The sequence below is a fragment of the Sminthopsis crassicaudata genome, chromosome 6, assembly GCF_048593235.1.
Source record: "Sminthopsis crassicaudata isolate SCR6 chromosome 6, ASM4859323v1, whole genome shotgun sequence".
NCBI lineage: Eukaryota > Metazoa > Chordata > Mammalia > Dasyuromorphia > Dasyuridae > Sminthopsis > Sminthopsis crassicaudata.
In genome coordinates this window covers 50683168-50708151 of record NC_133622.1, presented here as the reverse complement: position 1 = coordinate 50708151, position 24984 = coordinate 50683168, and the positions used below count along the sequence as shown (strand labels likewise).

The window sequence follows — 24984 nt, the reverse complement described above, 5'->3', positions numbered from 1 at the left end:
TCTCTGGGATACAGACACTGATGGATCAAAAGGTATACAAAGTTTAATAGTCCTTTGGGCATAGTTCAAAATTGCTTATTAGAATAGTTAAATCAGTTTACAACTCCACTAACAGTGTATTAGTGTCCCAGTCTTCCGACATCTCCTCCAGCATTTATCATTATCTTTTCTGTCTTCTTAGGCAATCTGAAAGGTAGGTAGTGGTACTTGAGAGTTGTTTTAATTTGGATTTTTCTGATCAAAAGTGATTTAGAACATTTTTCATATGACTAGAAATGATTTTAATTTCTTTATCTGAACATTGTCTATTCGTAATTAGACCATTTATCATTTGGATAATGGCTTGTAGTCTTATAAATTTGAAACAACTTTATATATTTTAGAAATGAAGTCTTTATCTGAACCCTTGGAAGTAAAAATTTCTCCCCAGTTTTCTGCTTCCCTTCTAATATTGACTATATTGATTTTCTTTGTACAAAAAACTTTTAATGTAATATAATCAAAAGTTTTCATTTTGTATTTCGTAATGTTCTCCAATTCTTCTTTGGCAATAAATTCCTTACTTCTCCACAGATTTGAAAGTTAGACTTATTCTTGTTCTCTTAATTTGCTTATAGTAAGACTCTTTCAGATAGAATTTTTAAAAATCATTAATAATTTCAATAAAACTTCTTTAATGGCAATCATTGCTTTTATGTATATGTGAGTATATTTTAAGTGCCTATAGCAGCTTCATAGTAGCTGCTTCATAAATTCTTACTAAATTAAACTATATATTTTAAATGATCCATCATATATGGTGAAAGTCATTTTCTGAAATTTTCTCTTTATTTGAAACATATAAAATTATGCATTGTAAATCTGTATTCCAGTTTGCTTGTATTAGAGAGAGAAGAAATGATGATTATATGAAATAATACAAAAGAGAGATAGATATGTGAAAGATTTTAAATGACAGTCTCAAGATTTTATATTTTACCATAAAATAGATAGGTAGTTATTGAATAAGTTTGAATGGGGAGAGAAGGAATATTCTAGAAATCAAATCCAGTTTTTTGGAATATAAATTTGATTCACATGGAAGATGAATAATAGACAGGTGGTGTTCAGATATTTTTTCAGTCATATTTGACTGTGTGATCTTCTGTAATTTTCTTGGCAAAGATATTGGAGTGGTTTCCTTTTTTCTTCTCCAACTCATGTTTGTAAATAAGGAACTGAGGCAAACAGGGTTAAGTGATTTGACCAGGATCAAATAGATTCTGAAGCCAAATTTTAACTCAGCAAAATAAGTCTTCCTGATTCTAAGTCCAGTTCTCTACCTACTGTGCCATTTAGCTGCCTAGAAGAGATTTGGCTAATTGACTGGAAATAGAGAGAGCATTTAGGCTTATTGTACCATTTCCTGGGAGAGGTGATTGGGGTCTATGATAAGCTAATTACCTGGAGGCATAATTGACATAGGTTTAGCAAGTGATTTAATAAGAGTGTTATAGAAAATGAGTGAATAATGACTCCATGACTGTTAACCTGAGTTACAACAAGGATATGGTCATCTAAGTAAGAAATAAGAAAAATATTTAGAAGATAAAATGAGTTCTATTTTGATCACAGTGAGTTTCCTTTATCTGAATGGAGTTATTAGGAATTATATACTTCAAGATGACAATCAAAACCATTGGAGTTGAAATAAATTAACAAGAAGAAATGTGTAGAAAAAAAGAGATGAAAACTTAGCACACAGCTTTGGGTAATACCCATTCTTAGTGAGTAGGAGGAGAATTATGGTTCAGCAAAAGATGTTGAAAAGTATAAAAAAAAATTGATAAGCAAAAAACTCACAGAAAAACTTCCAAAGATTTACATGAACTCTTACAGAATAGAATGAGCAAAAATATAACAAGATATTGTTATTAATAGCATTGTATGATGATTTAACTGTGAATGACTTAGCTATTCTCGTCCATACAATGATCCAAGGCAATTCTAAAAGATATATAAAGACAAATGCTATCTCCAAAAAAATAATTGATGGAGTCTGAATGCAGATTAAAGCATATTTTTAAACTTTTTCGGGTCTGTTTTTTTTTCAAAACATTACTAATATGGAAATAAGTTTTTCATGAATATAAATGCACATATATAACACATCATATTGCTTGCCTTGTCATTGAGGGGCATATAAGAGTAATGGAATAATATAATTTTGAACTGAAAAATTTAAAGAATTCATGTTAAGAATTGTTTTACATGTGTTTGAGGAAAAATAAAATATTAAATAAGAGACTGAAAAGGAGATGTCAAATAGGTAAGAGGACAACCATGGGATTATTATCTTGTACAGCAAACATGGAGGAAATACTATCTAGCATATAGATAAGAATGTTGAAAAAAAATAACACCAACCTGAAAATGATAGAAGTATAATGAGGATTCAGTAGCATTTTTAGATTTAGCCATTATTTTAATATAAAAGTTGTCTATAAGTCTTCAAAATTCTCATATCTATATGACTATATTTATTGGCTTGAAATGTATCACAGATCTCAAGAGGCCACTTAGTAGTGCCTTGCCTTATTTTACAGATGACACTTAAGGAGGATAAATGACTAGTTAGTAATGACATTCCTTTGTATGGAAGAAAAACACAAATATTTTAATAGTCTCCTTAAAATATACAAATATCTTAATATGCATTAATTTAAAGTTTATTATAATTATGTTATGACATAACTACCAGGTCTTATGCATAGGTGTTTGTTATACAATTTCAAGATGATTGATAGTTCCTGCTGCCTATATTTCATGTCACTTCATGGAAATTGATTTAAATAAAAATAATTTACATGTTCTTAGAGGATTTTATTGAATTTACAAGGGCTTGAGGAAACCACATTAATTATTGTTATGTCATCCTTGCTAGCTAGTGAGAAATGAGATATAAAACCTGAGCCAAACTATATATAATTAGCATTAAAATGACTCAAGCATGAAAATTAATCAAATGGGATTTGAAGAGTCTTATTATTCTTGTCAACAAAAGAATACCATACCTGTTTGCAAACTTTTATTTTGATTGCTCATCCCCCCATCTTCTCAAATGTGAGAGGTACTTTAGGTCCCTATCACACTTCTCAAATAACATTTTTAAAAATTTCTGTTGTTACAGTCTTTGCTGTCATACATAATTAATATGTCTCTTAAACGCAGATGATGCTGGCTGAAAAATTGCGCAGCATGCATTCCAGGTGTCCAACTTCTTAAAAGTAATTATTTCCTCTTTCTGTATGTGTATTATTTAATGTTAATAAGATTTTTGATGGTTGCATCCTGTTTACAGCATAATATCTTTCTTCCTAGCTCAGTAAAATCTGGGTTGAAGGCCAAGGTGTTCATTAGCCCCAGGAATAAATACTTCATACACATTTTTAACTCATTCCTGCTGAAGTTCATCAGTCTAAAGAACACCTGCAGTCAACTCATTCTAGTGATAGATGATTCTAAAAAATAATTTTAAAAATGAGTGGGGAGGTTGGTAGGATAAAGAAAGGTGAGTATAAAAAAAAGAAGTAAGGAATAGAACTGTATGTTAATCACATGGAGGGTGAAGCAACAGATTCCTTTTATTATTTTTATTTTTCCCTTAGTATTTTTAATAACATGTGAATATAGTTTTGAACATTTTTCTCCCCCACTCTCTCTTCCCCAAGACAGCAAGTAATCTAATATATTATACAGATATAATCATGTTAAACATATTTCCATATTAATCATTTTATGGAAGAAAAGTCAGAATAAAAGAGAAAAAAAAGAATGAAAGAAGCAACAAAGTGGAAATAGTATGCTTTGATCTGCATTCAGTCTCACTCAGTCTCCAGAGTTCTTTCTATAGATGTAGTGACATTTTCTATTACAAGTCTATTGGAATAGTCTTAGATTCTTGTATTGTTGACAAGAGTTTAGTCTATAAAAGTTGGCCATCATAAAAGCTGATGGTCTTTTACTGTGTACAATGTCCTCCTGGTTCTGTTCACTTCACTCAGCATTAACTCCTGTGAATCTTTTCAGGTTTTTCTTGAAATCTGCCTAGTAATCATTTTTAATAGAACAATATTATTCCATTACATTCATATACCATGATTTCTTCAGCCATTCTCCATTTGATGGCCATTCCTCAATTTTCAATTACTTGTCACCACTAAAAGCACTACTACAATTATTTTTGTACGTGTGGATCCTTTGCCTTTTTTAATAATCTCTTTGAGATATAGATTCAGTAGTGGTATTACCTAGTTTTATAGCCTTTTGAGGATCATTTCAAATTGCTTTCCAGAATGCTTGGATGAATTCTTAACTCCACCAACTATACTTTAGTGTCCCAGTTTCCCCACATCCCCTCCAACATTTCTCATTTTCTTTTCCTGTAATCTTGGATAGTCTGAGAGATATGAAATGGTACTTCAAAGTTTCTTCACTCTGCCTTTCTCTAATCAATAGAACATTTTATATGATTACAGATAGCCTTAATTTCTTCATCTGAAAACTGCCTGTTCATATGCTTTGACCATTTATCAAATGGGAAATAAGCAACAGGTTGCAAAGGATATATGAAAAAATATAATAAGGTGGTATATAAAACAAAGTAATTGACTACATATGTTTTTGAGTATAATGACATTGCAAGCTAAGAATAGACAACCTTCTTTTCCAACCCCTTCACTCCTATCTCACCCTGATCCATACAGGTATGATCCTGATATTACAAGTATAAACATTATAAATTCATTATTTTGTGTTAAATTTTCCTCATTTAAAATTAGGCTAATCAAATAATCTGAAATTTAGTAGGGTTGAATGTTAAAAATCATATTTCCATTTAGAAAGTCAATTTCAAAGTTGCAATGTGGAAGGTATGATGATTAAGCAACAGTTTAAAATGGTGATTAAGTGCTTTTTAACAGTCAGAAGGATCAAAATAAACAAGCAATATGGTATGACAGATAAGAAAGCCAGTGAAATAGGCTGTCTTAAAAGAAATGCAATGTCTGGGGTTTGTAAGACCTCTCATCATACCATGTAAGCCATATGTAGTAAGTTTTGGCAAGACATTTTAGAAATAATGTAATAAGCAGAAGAGCATTTAAATGAGCACAATGGGAATCATGGGCATTTTGTTTATAAAAGTCAATGGTGACAGGAAAAGGAGATGTGACTTAACTGAAAAACTTGTAGGGCTTTCAAATAGGAAAGACAAATAATTTTAGCATTTTTCTTCATGTTCTGGTAAGGCACAATTGATATCAACAGGTGGAATTTGCAACAAGATAAATTGAGATTTCATTATTATCAAAATTTCATGAAAACTAAGGATATATTGAGGTGAAATAAACTGACTTTTTAGGTACTGGGTTCTCCCACGTCAGAAATCTTCACATAAAAGTGGGATGACCATCTGTCTGGTATTCTGTGGAGGGCACTCTACTTGTGTAGAGTGAAGTAAAAGTCTCTTCCATCCCTCCTGGAATTGTGTAAATTATGGTTATATTGGTACAAATGAGAGAGAGAAAGAGATAGACAGACAGACAGACATAGAGACAGAAACAGAGATAGACAGAGAGACAGTCAGTGACAAACACACATACACAAACACAGAGAGCCACTCATAAAGACAGAGAGACATACAGAGACAGAGAAATCCGAGACTCTGAGAATTTAATAGAAAGGACAAACCCATGTTAAACCAAAAGAAGATAGTGGGAAGGAGAGTAGAATGAATATGGTTAGTGGATAGAGATAAAGACATCTACAAGATGGTTTTTTAAAGGAAAAAAGTACTAAAATTAAAAAGTGGAAAAAAGACTAAAAAGAATAGTATTTTGTAACTTCTTAATTTTCTTTGGCTATGTGGAACTATATAATGAAATTTTAATATGATATATTCCTTTATAAAATTTTATATTTTACTAGTAATCAAATGAACATGTCACATTTCATGTATCATTAAAAAGAACCTACATTTCCTAATTAATCATCAGAAAAGTATGAAAAAACTATCTTATATTATGGAGCTGAATAAAAAGCCTTATAAAATATTTTTGGGGAAATGCTTAAATGTGCAGATACCTTTTAATTATATATAACTTTTATAATACTCAGTCTTTTTTTAATTTCCAACAATTGTTGCTTACATAAACAAGCAATCTCTAATCTGGATTCATTCATTCATAAGAAAGGGTTTATATAATCTTATAAACAACAGAAAGTGACCTATACTGCATTATAGCATGTGATTTGCTTGTGATAGTATAGGATTATGTGTATCGATCATATATAATTCCCTTTTACATATTGAGATATTTAATTGATCTAAAAGAACATTTTTCTGTTTCTGCATGCCCTAGGTATTTATTGTTATTATACAAAGAGCATTGTAGTATAGTGTAAATGTAAATGTATGCACATTTACATTTTTATTCACTATGGATTTCCCTAAAACCAAGAGACTTAAGCAATTATTTTCTACTGTATAAGGAATAAACAATTTGTGCTACAATTAGGGGCAATGATTATTTTAAAGCCCTATATTATTGATATAAAGTGAAAAGACTACCCTTTTTAAAGATATTTTTGTCATACTAGGTTTGTCTAGCTATGTAGTTATATTTTCACTCATTTTTATTTCATTTCTCTAGCATTTCATATGTTCAAGGGACTGTACAAGCTGCTGCAGAGGTTCTAAGTTCTAGTTCTAATTATCTAAGAATTGATAATTAAATAGGTAATATAAGATAATTATTTGAACAAATGCAAGACAGCATCTTTTAATTATTATATGTGGAGATAATAGTGTAAGAAGAAAGACAGAAGAACTTCCCCTATTGAAACAATTTTGACTGGTGTTTACAAGAAAACATTTAATATTTTTAAAGATCTATGGTAAATGAGGCATCAATTTCCCTTAGAGAAGATAAGTGACTGTTTTATGGAAAAGATGGGATTTGAAGGCTTTAAGGAAAGTGAACATTTTAGTATGGGGTATTCCTTATAGGAAGAGATTGAAGCTGAAAATATATTTTGAGAGCTAGAGATTTGTTCATATGTGCATGTGCAAGTTATAGGTCACAATATTATCTTGTTTTAAATCTAACTATGAATACTATTGAACTATTCCATAATAATCATTTTGAATTGTCTTAATGCTCAGTTCTCCATAATCTGTTATATCTGATGACAGATAATAATTTAAAATACTCATTTACAAAGATTGTATTCATACCACTTTTCATTTCTCCGCATACATGTAATTCCCATAGCATTCAACATAATATTAAAATTAGTAATTGTTGGTTTACTATTATATTAAAATATAAACTTTAAATTTAAAAATTACATAAAATGATATTTGTGAAATTAAACCTATGTGACTTTTTTTTTCCATTTTTAGGTAAACCAGTAATGATAGTGACAGAGTATATGGAGAATGGCTCTTTAGATACATTTTTAAAGGTAAGATTTGTAATAGTTTTTATTCATCATAGACATGACAACTCCAACACTGAAGATTTATTCATTTTATTTCTATGTAAGACTAACAGTTTTTCATTATCTTTCCAGAAAAATGATGGACAATTTACTGTAATTCAGCTAGTAGGAATGCTGAGGGGCATTGCCTCTGGAATGAAGTACCTTTCAGACATGGGCTATGTTCATAGGGATCTTGCAGCCAGAAACATCTTAATCAACAGTAACCTGGTATGCAAAGTGTCTGATTTTGGACTTTCCAGGGTACTAGAAGATGACCCTGAAGCAGCATACACTACACGAGTAAGTTTTGACAGTATCAAGCATATGACAAATCAGTCCTGGGTCATTATACTAAAGGAAATTATCAGTCTTGTGTTTCAAAGATTTTTGTGTCCTTTAGAGCATAAAGATACAACAAATGAACTGATTCCAGCAACTTTTAATTACTTGGAAGAATATCCTGCAGTATTCTAACTTTATAATTAATTTCACTGGAAAAGAAATGGTAGTCTTTCATATAGTTTATCTTTAAAAAAAAAAAAAAAAAAGCAAACAAACCATTCACACTAGCATATTTACCATGAATCACCCCAGTTGCTCTCCCAGGAAAGAAACTAGCTAGGCCAATTTAATCTAGGTCACAAATTTCCCTTACTATGGAAAACATCGGTCCTTCTCTCTTATTTTATGTGTATATCTCTATATATCTCTGTGTGTATTTAAAATTCATCTATGAGATGTTCTTTTAGTAGTGCTTTTGGGTAGCATTCAGTTCCCTAAGAACAAATCAAAAATTTTTTTTAATTTTTAAAAAAATTTATAAATTATATATAATTTATTAACATATATCACTTATGTATATATATATATATATGTATATATATATATATACATATATATATATATATATATATACACACACATATTTTGGAGAAGAAAGAAACACTTAAATTTTGTTGAAAGCCAACTCTTATTTATTGAGAAGGAAATTGTGCTTGTCAACAACATTTTTTGTTGCTTCTTTACCTTTAAGTTCTCTCTAAATGTGAAATGTGTTAAGTAGATCACTTTATTCATCTCAATTGTTTTTCCATTATATCAATCATGTTTAGTATTTTCTAACTATAAAAGCTGAGGCAATTTTTAATATGACTGCACACTTTTCTCATTTATCTTCATTACCACAGTATTTTAGGCAAAGGGCTTTCTGACCCATATCATTTAGCTATTTGATTTAATTTTTTTTTTTTTTACTTTACCTTATGGTGGTAGACAGAGCCACAGAAGGAATAAGTATGGATTTTTTCTTAGCAGCTCTATTACAGTAAGATTTGAGTTAAGAGGAAGATTATATTTCTGTTCTGAATCAAGGTCATTGATTGCTCAGAGATTATAGGGTTTTGAGTAGGAAGCATTCCAAATAGTAACACTATATGTCATTCCCACCACCACTTCCTATATTGATCTCTCATTTTACCATTTAATATATTTATGGGATGTGTGTGTGTGTGAGTAGGTGTGTAGGTACACACACACACCCATAACACACACACACACACACACACACACAATTAATATTCTCTAAGTGTTCATCTATGAGTGTTATTAGTGTAACTAAATTCAATTTCACTAGTTTCTTACTCTGGGAACTCTTAGATATGATTCTGTGCTGTTTTCATAGTAAATAGAAATCTTAGGAGATTTGCCTTAGATTTCTCAATGTTTAGATCAACAGGTTTCAATTAGTAATTAAATATCTTTGATATTTCTCATAGTTCCAAATTGAATTTATTCATTCTTTAAAGAGATAAGCATTATCTAGAACTAGATAACACTGAAACTAGAAACACAATATGAGCTATTAAAATGATTTCAGTTCCTGATTTGAACAAATGGCCAATGTTTCAAAATAGTACTATATTTATAGAATTCTCAGACATCATTTTAGTTCAGTGAGTATTTACTAAGAATTTAATATGCAGAACCCTGTGTTATAGACACTGGTGGGAACCAAAGAAAAATGCAAGTCACAGAAAAATAAATATAAATGATCAGCGATATGGTGAAGCAGATATGTTATAGAATTTAACAGATCTTCCATATACTTGATGTGTCATCATGAACATTTCCCATAAACTCTCTCAGTACCCTAAGCAATGCTTATAGAATATAAATTGTAAAGGGGTAGCCAAAATGAATTCCCCCAAAGAATCTCTATTCCATTCTTGTACTATATCTCCTATTCCCTCTGTGTGAATGTGTTATATATATATATATAAATCTTAATTCATAAAGCATACTCTTTATTAATTAAGTTCATGAATTTAGTTAATGAAGAAGTGAGAGTCAGTATCAATATGAAAATATGAATACATCTTCATTTGGAAAAAAATGTTTCTTTGTAAAAGTTTGGGAATAATGCCTTGTGGTATAAGTAGCAGCTATGATGGGGGAGGAGGTGGCGATGGACTTCTCTCTGACGTGAATGTTCATACTTTTATTAGAGCATGATTCTGACATCTTTGATTCATAAAATGTCTAAGTTCCAAGGTCATGATCTATGTCATGTTTTTACAGATTTTCAAACATTATTTTCTCTCCTCAAATGAAATTCTACCAGTTTATATCAGAGATTTCTGAGATCAATCCCTTTCTGAGATCAATCCCTTTTTTGTTCTTTAACATGATGATGATAGGTACTTTTCATAAGCACATATTTATATGTCTTTATTTCAAATGTAAAACAAAAAGTGGTATCATTTGGTTTTCTTGGTTTGCCATTTTTTATGAATTAGGGGGAAAATACTTTCAGTTTGAACTAACCAAGTTTATAAAAATCATTCCCTCTTTTGAGTTATTTTAAATCATCTATTTTAATTACCATCCAGAATGCACACACACGCACACACACACACACACACACGCACACACACACACACACACACACACACACACACACACACACACACACAGAGTTTGTGAGATTTATTTCATTCTTCCATTTATATTTATCTGGTGATACCTAATGTGCTACATTCAAACAAAAAAGTACCAGAAGAAATAAATGAAGTGTGTGCACATAGGCATGAACTTCCCACCCATACCCATACTCTTCAGTGATGTATTTGTTCTCATTTATCTGGCCTTCAGATGTATTTTTGCCTCCAATTAAGCTTCTTAAAAACATGTGGATTTTTTTTTTTACTTTTCAATATTTGTGAAAAGAAGGGAGGAAGGGAGGAGAGAATAATATAAAGCATTTAAATTGTCTTTGTTTTTGTCTGAAAGTTATGAAAATATTCTTTACCTACCTGCTTGACTGCCTGATTTCCCTTATTCATGCCCACCATGCAAAACAACATAATTGAGATGTGGATACTCTATATATTCTAGTATTCAAACAGAATTTAAAACTAAAATCATTTCTGGACAAGCAATTAGTAGTCAGTGTACAAGTGCTCATAGGCTAAGTTATGCAGGAAGAGAAGGAGTGCTGTCAAACAGATTTACTTTACAATTCTATATCTCTTTCCAAAGCCTTTCAGATAAGGAAATTATGTCTCTCTAAATATCTCTAAGACATGTGGACTGTTATTTTATGTTTTTTTATTTATATAAGTACTTAACTATCCTAGGGAGGAAAAATCCCAATCAGATGGACTGCACCTGAAGCTATTGCTTTCCGAAAGTTCACCTCTGCCAGTGATGTATGGAGTTATGGAATTGTGATGTGGGAAGTGGTTTCTTATGGAGAGAGACCATATTGGGAAATGACCAATCAGGATGTAAGTATTAAATCAATATTACTCCACACTCCTTGATTATCAAAAGTGAGGATTTTGATGCATTTAATATTTGAAAATGAGTTAAAAATAAAAATGTTCATTTTCTCCCCAATTTTCTTCCTGTGATAAAATTGTTTTAGGTATATTCCATTAATTATTTTTCTCTTTATATTAAAAGGTATATTTTAAATATGTAAAATTTATTTTCATCAAATAATTCAATTGCATGACAATGATATTTAGTTTTACTTCAATCAACAACTATAGTATTATATATATATATAAAGCTGCAAGGGATCTCAAAAACCAAGTAATCAAATCCCTTAATTTGCCAGGTGAGGAAAGAATGCAAAATGACTTGTCCTAAATGTCATCTTTTATAAGAGCTGGGATTTGAGCCCAATTTTGATAGGAATACCTGTCTCTGTTACTAGATATGGACAAAAACTTTTACTATTGTTCAAGCACTTTTAAGGAAATACCACAATCTAATTGATAAGAACAAACACCCCCCACCAAACAAAAACACAATCAGATTTGACCTACTTTTTCTCTAGGATTTATGTAATCCTTATGTTTGAGAACCCAACTTTGTTACTAGCCATATGACATTTGGGTGTCCTTTAAATTCTCTGAGTTTCCCTTAGGTTTTTAATTTGCAAAATTGTGATAATCTTTGAATCATTCACATCAAAGAATTGTTGTGAAGAAAGCATTTTGTTAATTTCAAATTACTATATAACTGTTAGTTATTGATGTAGATGATAATACAACAGAAAGATCACATGAAGTAATAGTAATCTGCTAAAACAGTAAATCTATTGAAATAGCCATGATAGTATAAAGGTCACCCTGGGTCTACTCATTTTACTCTACATCAGTTCACACATTTCTTTTTATGTTTGTCTCTGAAACTATCTCTCTCATCATTTCTTACAGAGCAATAATATCTTATTACATATACTATAACTTTTTTGATCATGTATAATTGGGCCATTCTTTTGGGTATTGTTTTACTTTCCATTTATTTTCCTGCAGGAAGAGTCACTACGACTATATTTATACATATTCATGATCCTTGTGTGCAAGTTATGACATAATTATACCAACCTTGAAAGATTTTGGATACTTATTCTTAATAAGGTCCTTGTATGTCTATGGGTCAAAGATTGAGGTTCTTTCCTAGACAGTTGAAAATCAGTTGGTAGGGGGCAGCTAGGTGGTGCAGTGGATAGAGCACCAGTCCTGAATTCAGGAGGACTAGAGTTCAAATCTGGTTTTAGACACTTAACACTTCCTAGCTGTGTGACCCTGGGCAAGTCACTTAACCCCAGCCTCAGGGAAAAAAAAAAAAAAGAAAGAAAGAAAGAAAGAAAAAAAAAAAAAAAAAAAAAAAAGAATCAGTTGGTGAATTTTTTCACCCGCAGAAGGTGACAGAAACTATAATCTGAGACATAATATCTATGTAGTTATAAGGAGCACATACTAATGAATTAATAGAAATTTAGAACATATTTTGTTTAATCTTTATTAACTACTTTAAAATCCTTGTTTGCAGAAAGTCTGGATTTATTGCATATAGTAGGATACTGAAACTCTTAGTCTCATCAATTATTCCCCTCAATACTCATTGATGAGGGGAAAAAAAATGTGCCCTGTGACATTTCCTTTTCTGCTTAAACCACAGCGACTCAGCAGCTCCCTTTTTTACTAATAGTTGATTTTTCCCTTGCACATATCCACATAACATGAAGGAAGCAATATTTAAGCATTACAGATTCTTTATGCCTTTTATTGTTTTGCCAGAAGAGGCAGCATTTTCTAAATTGAGTTAACACTATTGATTTGAGTGTCAATGCCAAGAACATACATAGCCTATAACAGTACTTCAAATGTAGCATGGGTATGCTGAACTGGTGCCAGCCTGTCTGCTACCCTCATCGCTATTTCCTATTTTTTCATCATTAACTCTGAAAAACATTGCTTTTTAAAAATAAATAAATAAGTGCTTCAGGCTGACAAACATCTCTTATTACAGAGATGTTATCCCAAGTGGGATTACAATTCTTAAGAGTTTCATGAAGAAGTCCTCAATAAAAGTAATGAGCCACACAATGACTTTATAAACCACAAGCTCTATTCCAGAATTCTCAATATTACTGGCCTTTCCCCATGTAACCCTCACACTCCATTCATATCCACATTAAAAAATAATCATAAAAATATAAGGTATTCAAATCACCACTTAAAGTTAAATTGAAATGATCCAGGTATGAGTAGATAAATTATATTTTAAATCTACAATACAGCCTGAATTTTATCTTCTTAATAGGAAGATTGTCCTATATTCTTTAAATTTATAACACATTGCTCTCTTCTACATACTATAATCCAGCTGTACTGTTCTACTTGCTGTTCTTCACATATGATGCTCCATCTGTTTCTCTGCCTTTTCCCTGGCTGTCTACAATACCTGCAATATTCTCTTTCCCAAATTTTGGCTTTAAGATTTTTTTATTTCCTCCAAAACTCATCTCAAGTGCCTTCTAAGATCTTCCCTGCCTTTCATAACCATTTGCTTTACATTTATCTTGTATATACTAATAGGTATTAATTGTCTTCCCCATTAAAAGGCAAACTCTGTGAGCAGGGACTATTTTGATTTTTCTTAGTACATTTCCTGATGTGATAAAAAATTGTGTTGTCCTACTCTTAGTTTTGTTTTTCTTTTATTTTTATGGAGACTTAAACTTTTTTTATAGTGTTAATAATGATGTTTTCCATATGAGAAGTCTTTTTGAAAAATTGCAAATGGTGATTTTCTCCATGTGAAGTTTAATATTAATCTTTTCCACTGCACTTTTCTATAAACTGAAAAACAATTTATGCCTTGAGACTTCACTCCAATGGAATAGTTACTTCTCATCCTTCTAGAAGAAAATCCATGCTATAATCTGGCTCAGTGGGATGAATGGGAGCCTGGAAAGATTTATTCAAACATTAGATTTGATTCACCAATTGTTCTTGAAAAAAAAGAGCAAAATCTTATTTGTTTGGATTTCCTTGAATAAAGGCTCAAAGAGATTACTCAAGGATGCTTGAGAAAGATGCTTTAGAAAGAATTGATTTAATAGAACATGAGTGACTTGAAAGACAATTCACTTCATTTTGAAAATGAGTAATTCTATTCTCTTATTATCCAATAGAATTTGGCCTTTTAGTACATTCATTGTTTATTGGTTTTCACATGATATTTATGTCTCAAATTAGGACCGGGATCCGAGTTGGGTTGGATGAAATGTAAATATAACTCAGGATCAAGTTCCACATCATGACAAGAAAATCTCTTGTACTCTTGCAATCAAATTTGACTCAGTCAGGAATCTCAATGAAACTACAGTTTAATATGTTTCTAAAGAAAATACAAGTACCAGTCGGTTGACCTTGAACAATCAGTTTTTCTTATTGGGACATTCAGAATGATTTTGAACAGTAGAATATCAGGGAAATTTTTGTTCATTTTCTAGAACATTGACTTTAGATGACTTATAATAATCATATCATTGTCTTATATTTATATGTTTATATATACATAGCCAAACACATCATTAAAACATGAGGGCATTTTAACGGTTTCATTCACTGACAGCCTAAGCATTCACAATATTTGACTTATTTTATTTTTTCCTAATCAAAATAGCCTAAATTTTCAAAAATCAGATTATCACAAAAATTGTGATGGCTAAATTTTTATTGTTTTTGATTAGTGATAAAACTATTTTAAAGTTCTGTTGTCACAATTTCAAAATGATTTATGAAAAGTATTACATTCCTCACATTCTAATGAAGTTCCCGTGTGTATCTGTATGTACATGTATATCTGTACATATAGGTATAATGAAGAGAAAGAAAGAACACAGTGGACAAAGCCATTGATTTAGGAGTCAATAAATATAAAAATCTTAAAAAGGTATTCTTTGTGACCCTAAAATTAGATTTATGATTTGATAATTCATTACTTCTCTGTTCCTCAAATTTTAACTACCAAGGTTATAAAACAGCTATAAAACAAATTCTATAATTATATGAGTATGTGTTAGGAAAATAGACATATAAACATTCTATCATGTATTTCTTTATATGTGAATGTCAATTATTTATAGTCACATCATCCATATGACTACAATCAATGAAAGGGCCCTTGTCAGATATAGTAAAAGAAAAGTCCAAAGTGAGTATTAATCCTATATTATAAGTTGCACTTTAAAAAAAATATCCTTAAAGAAGCAGGATTCCTTTTACATTATCTAACTCTTAATTTCTGAAAATCCTACTCTTAGTTTCTATTCAATCAGCAGTCTGTGATTTTTTGAGTTTAGGAGTGTGAGTTACTTTAACAAAAATTGAATTGTCTGTGTAGCTGGCAAGTTGGCAAAATATCGTGCTATATGAGATTCAGGGAAAACTTTTGATCCTATAGATTTTCAATAGCATATTAACAATTAGGGCTTGTGGTCATTTTTCCTGGGGTGACTAGTAAACTTGTGTAGAACAATTTTCTAGCTCCCAGCTTCCTAAACTATATTTCATGATCCAATGTGGTTTTGCAAATGAATGTGGAGTTATGAAATTATCATGTATTGTCAGCAAATGTTTGATTTGTATGCCTATTTTATATACCTGGGGTCACATAAAAATTTCTCAGGTGAAAAAGGTTCATGAGTAGAAAAAAGTTTAAGAAGTCCTGCTGTAGCTTACTCTTTCTACAAATTTGGAGATTTCTAGGTACTGACCTTCTGGGAATTATATAAACCCTGAAGAGTACAATATAATATTCCTTAGATTTATTTTTATTACTCCTTTTGGAAACTGTAAATTTTCAAAATACCATTCTGAATGAGAATATGCTTTATCTCTGTAAACTTAAGTTATCTCATTTGTAAAATTGATATATTCATTCTTGTGCCATCTGCCACATGATTAAAACCAAATGAGATAATACATGTGAGATTTGTAAGTATAAAGGACTCTTGAAATATAGCATTAGTATTTCCTTATGCTCTCAAAATTATTTTTCTTAATGTAATTTTTGAGTCTTCTAGCTGATATTTACAGCATGACCTCATTTTTCTCTTTCCAGTGGCACAATCTATTTAAATCCATTTTATATCTGTTTCAGACATAATTTTGTATTTGGAGAAATATCATTTACTTATCAACAAATCTGTTTCTCTAAGAAGAAAAATCTGATCTCTGACAGATCAAAAATTAAATCTCATCCCATTATTATTTGCCAGATATATTATAAAAAATTTTCCTTAATCACTTCATGTTGGGGGAATAATGATTTCTGATGGTCCATATTTTGGAGTTTGGGGGACAAAGAAGAACCACAGAAGAAGAGACATTAAAAGATCACAAAGAGTGTTAACAAGAATTTTTAGAGAACAGGAAACTAAAAACCATAGTGGGAAGAAGAAAGAAGGAAATTATTTTTGTTACCATTGACTGAAATTTATTTTAATACCAAAATTTTAATTCTTATTTCTTTTCTGTCAGTGATAACTATTGTCTTCTGAGGAAAGTGATAATTAGGAAAAAAAAAAAAAAACAACTAGAGAATTTCACTGAATAGGATATAATTTAATAGGATAGTATGACAAATGTCAATTATTGTATATATCATATTAACTCAACATTTTATATTCTAATTTATTTAGAATAAATATTTTTAAATGACAGAAATGAAATGGATTTCCTTCTTGAATATGCATTCAAAGTCGACCATTAAATATTCCATTTTTAATATGCTTGGTAGTGTGCAGTCATAAGAGATTCCGTGCAGAACTCTGTGGTTGATTATCACCAACCAGACTCTGACATATTGAATGATGCATGAGATAGTCATATTCTTTAACATTTAACTTATCTGTCATTTAGCACACAACTTTGTTTTGATACAAAATTGTACATTAATTGTTTAAAAAATAAGTATGTGTGTGTTTAAACATTCATTATAAAAAAACATTCAAATAAAATTTCTGGAATAATTGATATACTTAGAAAATATTGATATACTTAGAAAACAAGTATAAATAAAAATATGAATTATGTATACCTTTACATTTCTCAACAATATTACAAATAATCTGTTTGTAAGTAGCAATAATTGCCTTTCATCATTCTTATAGTTTAACTGTATAATTCATGTTTTTCTTCCTGAATCTTTAAAATAGATGTAATAGCTTAATTTTGTTGATTTTGATTATGTTTCCACCCTTCATGAGCCTTCCCATGTACTTTTGGCCAGGAATAAAAAAAGAGTGAAGAGCACAGTAGAAAATCTTTCTCAGCAGAAATCTTAAATTTCTGGGATTAAAAAAGATCTGCTTTGTCTTACCTAGGTAATCAAAGCTGTTGAGGAAGGATACCGTCTGCCAAGTCCCATGGACTGCCCTGCTGCTCTGTACCAGTTAATGCTGGATTGCTGGCAGAAAGACAGAAACAGCAGACCCAAGTTTGATGAAATTGTCAGCATGTTGGACAAGCTCATTCGTAACCCAAGCAGCTTGAAGACACTGGTTAATGCATCAAGCAGGTAAAACAATAGCCCAAGAAATTTTCTTGAATAGAGCAAATCTTGACTAATTTCATATTCATTTTTTCCTTATCATGTGCTATAAAATCAACAGCAAATTGTTAGATTTCCAAATACAAAGTCATTCAGAGAGGTATAATAGAATAATTCATATAATGAATTATAAATCTATATGTATGTATATAATATATGTATGCATTATATATACTACTATCAGTACTAACATTTTCTTGCTGGCCTTCTCCCCTTCCAAAATTTCTTCCACTTTTTGGGCATATTCTTTATATTTTCATTGATGCTTTTTCTTTCTTACTTTCTTTCTCCTCATTATTGCCAACTCTACTCTACTTCCTCCCAAGTTTCATCTTTCCCCTCAAACAAAATCCCTAACTTATGAGAAACAAAAAGAAATAGTGTTATAAAAATAAAATTTTTTGTTGTACTGGTTTTTTTTTCTTAAATTGATTGTATTATTTTTTGCCTGAAGTCCATAATGATTGAAGTCCCTAAGAATTGGCTGAAGTTCTTAAGCTTTTAAAAGTTGTTTTCTTGTATAACATTGTGGCCATGATATAAAAAGCTCCCCTAATTCTGCACTTTCTTCGAAAATGTATGAATAAGCTACATAAAAAATAAATATGAGCTAATTAAAAACAGATTAAAAAGGGATTGGATAATGGCATATTCTTTTAAAAATGTGTGCCAAATCCCTATGTTTATTGGAGTTGATCTTCAATTAGAGAAATCTGGTTTAAACATTTGCCCCATTAATTGTTTTACTTCTAATTGTAACTATATTGCTTATATTTGTAAAAAAATCAATTTCATATTAATAAAATTGTCCATTTTTATTTTGTGTGATGATTTATATATACATATATATATATATATATATTCGTCAAGAATCCTTTGCCATTTATAGTTGTGAAATATTCTATTCTCTTCAAGTTTTTTATTTAATACTTTTTAGTATATGCATACATATTATTTGTTTTATTTCCTATATTTCCTTCCCCCTGAATAATGTAATTTATCTATAATGGGACCATAGGTTTATAGCGGGAAGAAACTTTAGAGGGATCATCTAAGCAGAAATGAAAATGTGAGGTCTGAAAATACTAAGTAGTTTGTCCAAGAACCAAATAGTTCAAAAATTACAGATCTATAATGCAAATCAAATGTCTTTGCTTGAAAATGTAGCTCTTTTTTCAAAGCAATTCTTTAAATAATATTTGTGTTTTATCAATTTAAAGACAATTCAGTTTAGTGATATTTTAATTTTCATTTCTAATTTTGGGGGGGAAATAACATGACCTTTCTTGTAAATGTGAAATTTTGTTGATTTGTAATGATTATAGCTGTCATTTATATAGCACTTTAAGATTTTGAAAGTGATTTACAAATTTTATCTAATTTATCTAGTCATAAAATATTATTATTATCCCTTCTTTATGGATAAACAAATTAAGGCATAGAGAGACTAATACAGTGACAAAATTAAATCCACAAAAGATTCAAACTCAGATCTTTCTGAATACAAGTTTTTCAATGAACTATTTAGCTTCTTTTTTAAATATATCAAATCTCAGTAATAGTCATGTGTCAATAGGGACAAGTGAAGAGGAAGATTACTATTCTAGGAGGTATGAAATTAATCAGACATTTAATAATAAACTTGTGGGAAATAAGAGAGCTATTGTTCAATTGTATCCAAATAGTCATGATTGTATTGGGGCTTTTCTAGGCAAAAATGTTAGAATGTCTTGCCTTTCTTTCTCCAGCACATTTTATAAATGAGAAAATCGAGACAAACAGGGTTAAGTCATCTGCTCAAGGCCAAGCAGCTAGTTAAAAGTCCCAGGTTAGATTTAAATTCAGAAAGATAACTTTTCCTGATTCTAGGCCCAGAATTGAGGCATTATGCTACCTTGCTGCCCTTTTAAAAACTACTTATGGAATTAAATGTTGTATCCTTGTTATATAAATGAGGATTAACTTAAATTTTGTTCTTATTTATTTCAACACTAAGAATATTTTATAAACATTTTGAAAAATTCTCATTGGCCAATAAAATTTATAAGTGAAAGCAAACTATTCCATGGCTTGCTATGAAATTCATATCCTACAATTCAAATGACTCTAAAGTGTGACAGATGAGCAATCTTGGAAAGAATACCTAAAAGAAAAGCAATTTGGCATAATTGTCCACTTTTCATGCATTTTCATTGCTGTAGTCTGGTTTTGACTGAAATTGATTCTCTGGTACCTTAGATCTCATAATGAAGTAAAATGAAATTCTCATCAAGGCACTTCTTTTTACTTTGTCATTTTAGTAGTTCCCAACTTTTCCTGACCCCATTTAGAGCTTTCTTGCAAAGGTATTCAAATGATTTACTTCTCAAGCTCATTTTACAAATGAAGTAAGTGATATAAACAGTTTTAAAGGATTGTCCAAGCTTATGAGCTAATAAGTGTTTGAGGCCTGATTTGATTTCAGGTGTTCCTGATTCCAGGTCTGATACTCCAGCCACTATTCTCCTTTGCTGCTCTTCCATCAAACAATCAGCAGTAACAAAATGAGGTTTACTTACATAGAAAGGATACTCAACAAGGATATGATCCTTACCTCGTATAGATACAGCCCCTCTTCCTTCCATATTAGCCACATGTCTGATCGTTGGGTATCTTGTAGTCTTTTCTTCGATTTTAAGGCATCTGCTAAATTTGAAGGTTAGCCTGACTCCATGTTGGTGGCCATTTTATGTAGTCCAGCAAATAATAAACAGTGTCAAACTTTGTCAAGTCACCAGAATATTATATCACCAGGAAGGACAAAGCTGCTTCAGTTTCCTGAAACAATCAAATCTTGGGAACTAACTTCCTTGCCTTTCATAAAAAATAAAAGCCTAAACCCACAAAGAAGGGAAAGTAATTCCTGATTGACACTGATAGTAAAAACAGGCATATTCATGCTTTTGGCATTTTCCTTTATTTCTGAAATCTTTATTTCCTTTTACCCAGAAAAAAAACAAGTATTTTCTTCTCAAGAATATAACAGAATAAGTTATTAATATATATAATATGAATTATATATTCACATATTTATACTTTTGTTCTATACACATATATGCACTTATATATATATGTATATATATAATTTATTTATGACATGACTTATTGAAATGAGCAGAATCAGAAGATCATTATACGTGATAATAACAAAATTATATGATGATCAATTCTGATGGGCATGGCTCTCTTCAACAGTGAGATGATTCAAACCACTTCCAACTGTTCAGTAATGAAGAGAGTAAGCTACACCCAAAGAGAAGAAATGAGTGTGTACCACCACAGTATTTCCACTCTTTCTGTTATTGTTTGCTTGCATTTTTCTTTTTCTTCTCAGATTTTTTCTTTCTTTCTAGATCCTATGTTTCTTGTGTAGCAAGATAACTATATAAATATGTATACATATATTGTGTTTAGCATATACTTTAACATATTTAACATGTATTGGACTACCTGCTAAGTAGGGGAAGGGGGTGGGGGGAAGGAGGGGAAAAGTTGGAATAGAAGGTTTTGCAAGGTTCAATGTTGAAAAATTACCCATGCATATATTTTGTAAATAAAAAGCTATAATTAAAAAAACATGATTTATTCTGTTTTATATATATAGCTATTTAGATAGATAGATAGATAGATAGATAGATAGATAGATAGATAGATATACATATTCTCTTTCCTAATATATTCCCTACTTTGGCATCTTTCTTCTATGACCATAAAGGAAACATTTGCTAGAGCTAGCTCAGAAATGAATTGACATTACAATAACGAGTTCATGTAGTATAAAAGGGTAAATTGGGTTAAATAAGTATTTTGTATATTATATGAAACTTGCTTACCAGGAGAAAGTAATTTCAAATGCAAAGCAAGACTGTATCTTCCATGTACCATTAACTCTCCGAAGAAGCAACTGTATAATAAAACTTATTAGAAATTAGTTTTTATGTCACTTCCAACAAATCAATAATTTAAAAAAGATCAGAAATCATGCCAAACATAAAAGCTCTCTTATATTTTCTAATGGGAAATTTGGATTTGTTGACAACAGTCAGTCACAGCTACACTATAGAGTTATAGTACAGAAAAGATAATTAACCAAGAAATCATTTCTTACTGTATGATGGTTAATGATGTATTTACATCCTATGGTATTATATCTTCATTTGATTGCAAATGGTTCCATTTCAAAATTGACTTCAGATTTATTCATTAGAACACTTCATTATTCAAATGTCATTTCTTTCTCTATGATCATCAGCATTCCAGTATGGTTTGACATCATGCTAACAAGACAGCTGCTTGAATCTTTGTCCAGGGGGTTAAAGGTTTTTTGTTTTATTTTTTGTTTTTGTTTTTGTTTTTTGTTTTTTGTTTTTTTGATTCCTAGGTTCTTTACTCAGGACACTTCATTCTACATAACATCATTCTATGAAACTGCATTAAAATAATGGATACATTTATGAAGTCTGAATTAAGCGGAATGTGCTACATCCATGCAGGGTTTTTTGTTGATGTTGTTATTGTTTTTGTTTTTGTTTGCTTGCTTGTTTTTGTTTTTGTTTTTTTTAAGCAAAGACCAAAGATAAATGACTACATGGTACAATGGTCCTACTGTTAATGTTCTTTAAATGAACAGTTCCATGGAGATATTACCAGTGTATTTAAAAGAGACATTATTTAATTGTGGTTCTTTATACTGACCAAAGATTCCAATTTGTAATTAATAGATCAATATTTGTTACTTGAGTCTCAGAAGAAATTGGTTCATGATCAAAAAACATGTATCAGTCAAGGATAGCACCTGAAAGCAGGACTTCCTCATTTTAAAGCCTTCATAAAGATTCTCTAAAAGTTTAATGTTTGTGAATTCATAAAATTTCTATTTATATATACTTGGATTAAATGCATGTTTTCTTAAAATTAAAAATCCATTGTGTTCAACTCTTAAACTTTCTATTTTTTTTCTTGAAAGGAGAGGGATAAAATATTTTATCTGCATATGAAAAATGTCATCATAAATTTTTAAAACCCTTCTTATTATGGTTGAAAATGCTGATATATATTTTAATTATAAAAATTCATTCATAATTTTAATGTATTTTAGAGTGTCAAACTTATTGGCAGAACATGGTCCTCTGGGAACTGGGGCCTACAGATCAGTAGGTGAATGGCTGGAAGCCATCAAAATGGGACGGTATACAGAGATTTTCATGGAAAATGGATACAGTTCAATGGATGCTGTGGCTCAGGTGACCTTGGAGTGAGTAATTTTTTTTCTGATAATTTTCACATTATTTGTGGGGAAAAACAAATTATATGAAAACCAGTATGGACACGGCCAAGGGAAATCATATAATCTTTGTCCATGCTCAACAGCTTCCAAAGAAGCTTCATCTTTTTTTTTTTCTAAATCTGTGTTGTTGTTAACCAATAAATGCATGGTAGAAGTCAACTTGGAAGTCAATGTCACATATCTCCAGTATGTTTGCTTCTTTACCTTAAGCAAATAGCATTTGGGTTTGAATAAATGGAACTAGTTCTCTAGTATAATGCTGCTTTGTGTTGTGAAAAAAAAATGTTTTTCTTGACACAGTTTTTTATACTACTATATAAAATAAATGTTACATGAATGTAAATACAAAAATAATGTAAGCACAATTGGTATGGCTAGTCCTATGCAGTGACAAAAAATAAGGAACTACACCTTGTCATATTGACTTTGTGTAATAATGCCCAGGTAACACCTAACTTAATAAAAGCTGATGTTTTCTCATTGGATCAGTAGGGGGTACACATTTGCATTTTAATAATGCAAGAATTCATCAGATGCTACCTTTGCTTAGCTATTTGGTGCAAGCTCTGTAAAACCAATTGTGTCTTTTTCTGTTTGCACGTAAAAAGTAAATTGATCAAATCCTATGAAATAAAAATCATTACAGTTAACTGGTGAATTCCCTAATGTTGTCTCTTTGAATTTTTATTATATTTTCTCTATGTATATTCTTAGTTTATCTTTGTTATTTATTTTTTAAATTGGCTATTATTAGGATGATTCGGTAGTTTTTCAAGTAAAATGATCAGTTATGAAATTTAATGGGAACTTAACTGTAAAACACTTTTTTTTTTGAAGAGATAGTTCATTTATAAATTCCTAGATTAAAATAACATTAGTGAAAAGGTTTTAAAATTAAGACTATCAATTATTTTAATTTGTAATCTTAAGAGTTACCTGGGATAATGAGAGATATATTAAGTTATTTGCCAAGACTCGCACAGCCAGTATGTATCAGATTTTGAATCTGAAGGTCTTCCTTCCTCTGAGGCATTTCTTAGAAGAGAGAATTGCCCTATATCATTAAAATCACCAATATGAAAAAATAAAGTGGTTAAAGAAGGGTACTAAAATTGTCCTAAGCATTATATATGCCTCACATTCCATCTTCCACACACTTCCCCACTAAGCATTCTCTTACCAGTCTCATAATCTTAATAATATTGCACTCTTAACTGTGGGTGAGATCATGTAATCCCCATCCATATCTTCAGCATTTCTCATATTCTGAACCCATTATTAAATGGATCTAAAAGTTGTTTGTCCTATTTCCAAATTCCTCTTCCCTATAATACACAAACAGTAGCTACCTAATCTCATACAGAATATATATACACTCTTAGTCCTAACTCTACAGGACTTATGTCAATGGTATTTTGCAAATAGTGAACTGAAAAAAATTGCCGATTATTTTTATTTCAAGATATTTCTATATGATTGCTATTTAATTTTTCAGTAAAAATGTCATTTTAATTTATTAAATTCATTATTTGTCATTTTATATTAAAATGATATTGTAGGTATTTCTTCTACCCATTGTCAGATTATTTGTAAATGTATAATAAACATATTTGCATTAAATGATGTCTCCTTTTGTCATTAAAACTGCTACAAATTCAAATATTTTAAAATTCATGGTCTTTCTAAAGCTCCTCTCATCATTGAACTCACATTAAATG

At 30.4% G+C, this 24984-nt stretch overlaps 1 protein-coding gene across 12 annotated transcripts in view; it reads left to right on the top strand.

Moving 5' to 3' along the window:
• Positions 1-24984, top strand: part of EPHA5 (EPH receptor A5) — a 471809-nt gene that overhangs the window by 435339 nt on the left and 11486 nt on the right. For 11 of the 12 annotated variants that reach the window (XM_074272342.1, XM_074272341.1, XM_074272344.1 and 8 more), the window contains 5 exons: positions 7445-7506; positions 7615-7824; positions 11160-11309; positions 17714-17907; positions 23078-23233. In XM_074272342.1, coding sequence (XP_074128443.1) covers positions 7445-7506; positions 7615-7824; positions 11160-11309; positions 17714-17907; positions 23078-23233 — 772 coding nt within the window. Of the gene's footprint in view, positions 1-7444; positions 7507-7614; positions 7825-11159; positions 11310-17713; positions 17908-23077; positions 23917-24984 lie in introns of those variants that run through there. The other variant, XM_074272340.1, reaches the window with a different exon arrangement.